Raw genomic sequence first — 3,229 nt, 5'->3', positions numbered from 1 at the left:
TCTCATTCTCTCTCTCTCTCTCTCCTCCCCCTATCTCTCTCTCTCTCTCTCTCTCTCTTCTCCCCCTATCTCTCATTCTCTCTCTCTCTCTCTCTCTCTCTCTCCTCCCCCATCTCTCATTCTCTCTCTCTCTTCTCCCCCTATCTCTCATTCTCTCTCTCCCTCCATCTCTCTCTCGCCCCTCCCCCCCCATACAATGCAGCCTTAAAATCTGTAACAAACTTTCTCTTTAATCCCTATGTCGGCTCGCCGTGGTGATCACATGACCATGGGCCGCACAGACCTGTTCCTGGTGTTCTTGTTAATTCAGTTTGCGGAGCTCACAGAGTGACTACAAAGAGCAATGTGGCCGCAGTGACCCCGGACCGGCCGGCCATCGGGACCCTCATCACATCTCCTCCTCCATCTGACGTCTCCTGGACCGGCCAATGCAGCGGAAGCGTCAGTCTGCGCTTTGCCTCCCTGAACATTGCTGTTGGTCAGTATGATGTCATGAGAGAGGTGAGCGCACACAGAGTTTAGGAGGATGTCAGTCAGGTGTGGGGATGGGATGGGAAAACGGCTGATTGGTTGTATTTAGGGATCTCACCACACGTTACAATTTGATTGTACAATCTCCTTTAGGCCGGCCTAATTGGATAGCGGGGGGTCGGTCTTTGGTAGATCTATGAATGATTGTACAGAGATTGTGGGATCAGATTGGACATGTGTGGTGACCCCCAAATCACTATTATTTGGACCTATCTTCTCATTGTTGAAGCACAGACATGAATCTGGAATCCCCGAATGTATCACCGCGAATTCCGGAAGGAACGGTCGTCTGATATAAACACTCACCCGCAGAGAAAGCCATGAATGCCGTCTTTGTGCGGAATTGCCCCTTCTCATCCAGGAAATGCCCCGGGTTGAACTCGTGGGGGGTCTCCCATTGGCTGGGGTCTGACAGCACCGAAGAGATGAACGGGATCACCGTGGTCCCCTGGAAAGTAGATGAGAATGAATTCATCAATGGCCGAGAAAGCCGAAAACCTTCCCTTGTGGCGAGGCTACCCCACACTGCGAAGGGGCAACTGTTTACCCCAGAGGGGGCGGAGTCAAGCAATTTTACTTACCTAGTGCCCACTCCCGCCAGCTCCGAGATCAATGCCCGCAGCCTATTCCCCCCCTACAGCCCGGTGCTCCGAGGCCTGATGATGTCATCGCACCCATAGACCCGCATTGGACATGAGGACACAGAGACAGTCCACAAGCCAGAATGGGGGAAGGGTGGGGGGAGGTGAGCACCGACTGCTGAGGGAGCGGGGATCAGGTAAGGAAATCTGCTTTAAAGAAGCCTCCCAGACAACAAGTGACCCTTAGAACCGGGTGGCTCAGTGCCAGAGGCATATCTACAGATAATAGAGCCCATGGCAGACTGACACCCATATTTTGGATAACTTTGCCATGATATTAAGTAAACGTACAATTCGCATTTTTTTTGGGGGACACTGGGGACTGATGAAAGGGGGGACTCTGATGAAAGGGGGACACTGGGGACTCTGATGAAAGGGGGGACACTGTGGACTCTGATGAAAGGGAGGACACTGGGGCCTCTGATGAAAGGGGGGACACTGGGGACTGATGAAAGGGGGGACTCTGATGAAAGGGGGACACTGGGGACTCTGATGAAAGGGGGGACACTGTGGACTCTGATGAAAGGGAGGACACTGGGGCCTCTGATGAAAGGGGGGACACTGGGGACTCAGTGTCAAGGTGGTCCTAGCCAATAACCGGCAGCAATGGGGGATAAATTGGTTACCTTTCACTGACCCACAGAGCAGCGCCCCTTCTTCAGGTGGCATCCGGGGCATGGACCATATGCCACTGCACAGTGCAGCTATAAAAGGTCGCCCGCTGATAATTCCTCACCTTGGGTAGAGTGTACCCCCGGAACTGGGTGTCCTCCGTCACAGCATGATAATGAGCCAATGGTGCCAAGTCTAGGACTCTCTGTATCTCATGGACCACGGCATTGGTGTACGGCATCTGTGCCCGGTCCACGATCCCGGCCTGGCGTTGGGACTCCGTCACCTCATCGAGCTCCTGCTGGACCTTGGCTGAAATATAAGACGCCGGTTACTGCAGCTCCGCCCACATTCCGAATGGTATCAAATGTACAGTTTTGCATTAGCGGGAGGGGCAGGACTGGAAGCCAATCAGGTGCGCTGAATGCCTATGTGCTGACAAGGAACATGCTGATAGTAGCAGGGAGCAAAGAGATGATCTGATGAGTTTCCTGCTGCTCCTTCACGGCACAGGCTCATGGTGGAGCAGAGCCGAATCACCCTTAAGGCGAACTAATCCCCTTTATATTATCTTAAATGTTAAAATAATGAAATTGTGTTGCTGAGATCCCTTTAACAGAAGAGATTAGGAGGCCACACAGCTGCCCGGTCCCATGATGCCACTCCCTCCTGTCCAGGTTGAGCCCCTCGTACCTTGTACATCGGGGTAATTGCTGATCAACACCAGGGCAAAGTTCAGCGTTGAGGTTGTGGTCTCAGTGCCGGCAGCGAGCAGGGCGATGAGAGTCATCAGGAGGCTGGTCTCACTGAAATTACCCCCTGTAGGTCTCTTCTCCTCCTGGTAGGGGAAACAGCAAACAGGAAATCACTTCAAGGCCTCATTCACACGGGAAAAGGCCGGCACGTACAGCTCTGTGCGGCATGCACGGCCGTATCGGGCAGCTCCCGGGAAGGACAGGTGCTGCGTGTGACTAGTACGGAGCCCCCGTCCTTCTCTATGGGGCTACGCCGCCCTACGCTTACCCCAAGTGCAGGTCAGTACGGGTGCGGGTGTCCCTGCTCGGACGCAGACAGGATCCATCCTGTCATCGTACGAGTACGGGGACACCCGCACCGGTACTGACCTGCACTTGGGGTAAGCGTAGGGCGGCGTACGGCAGCGTAGCCCCATAGAGAAGGACGGGGGCTCCGTACTAGTCACACGCAGCACCTGTCCTTCCCGGGAGCTGCCCGATACGGCCGTGCATGCCGCACAGAGCTGTACGTGACTCTGATGTCTTATCCCTTAGGGAAGAAATCCACATTCGCCGATACCTCCTCTAGAACTTCCTATGAAGAGGACCTGTCTAATGTTACCTGTGGAACCTAAGCCTAACTCTTTTAAAGAAGAACTCCGGGATTTGTTAAAATGAAGAACCCCTTCGTTGGGGCTACCCCAGCAAGGC

The 3,229-nt window shown here is 54.0% G+C and overlaps 1 protein-coding gene across 1 annotated transcript in view; it reads right to left on the bottom strand.

Moving 5' to 3' along the window:
* The window catches only part of LOC108799409 (cytochrome P450 2C8-like), a 16,559-nt gene that overhangs the window by 1,073 nt on the left and 12,257 nt on the right, over window positions 1-3,229 (bottom strand). The window contains exons 6-8 of the mRNA XM_018571263.1: window positions 2,478-2,619; window positions 1,909-2,096; window positions 838-979 (exon numbers count right to left, since the gene is read on the bottom strand). Coding sequence (XP_018426765.1) covers window positions 838-979; window positions 1,909-2,096; window positions 2,478-2,619 — 472 coding nt within the window. The remainder of the gene's footprint in view (window positions 1-837; window positions 980-1,908; window positions 2,097-2,477; window positions 2,620-3,229) is intronic.

Source organism: Nanorana parkeri, unplaced genomic scaffold (assembly GCF_000935625.1).
Source record: "Nanorana parkeri isolate BGI_ZX_2015 unplaced genomic scaffold, ASM93562v1 scaffold1717, whole genome shotgun sequence".
NCBI classification, from domain to species: Eukaryota; Metazoa; Chordata; class Amphibia; order Anura; family Dicroglossidae; genus Nanorana; species Nanorana parkeri.
This window is presented reverse-complemented; position numbering and strand designations above follow the sequence as displayed.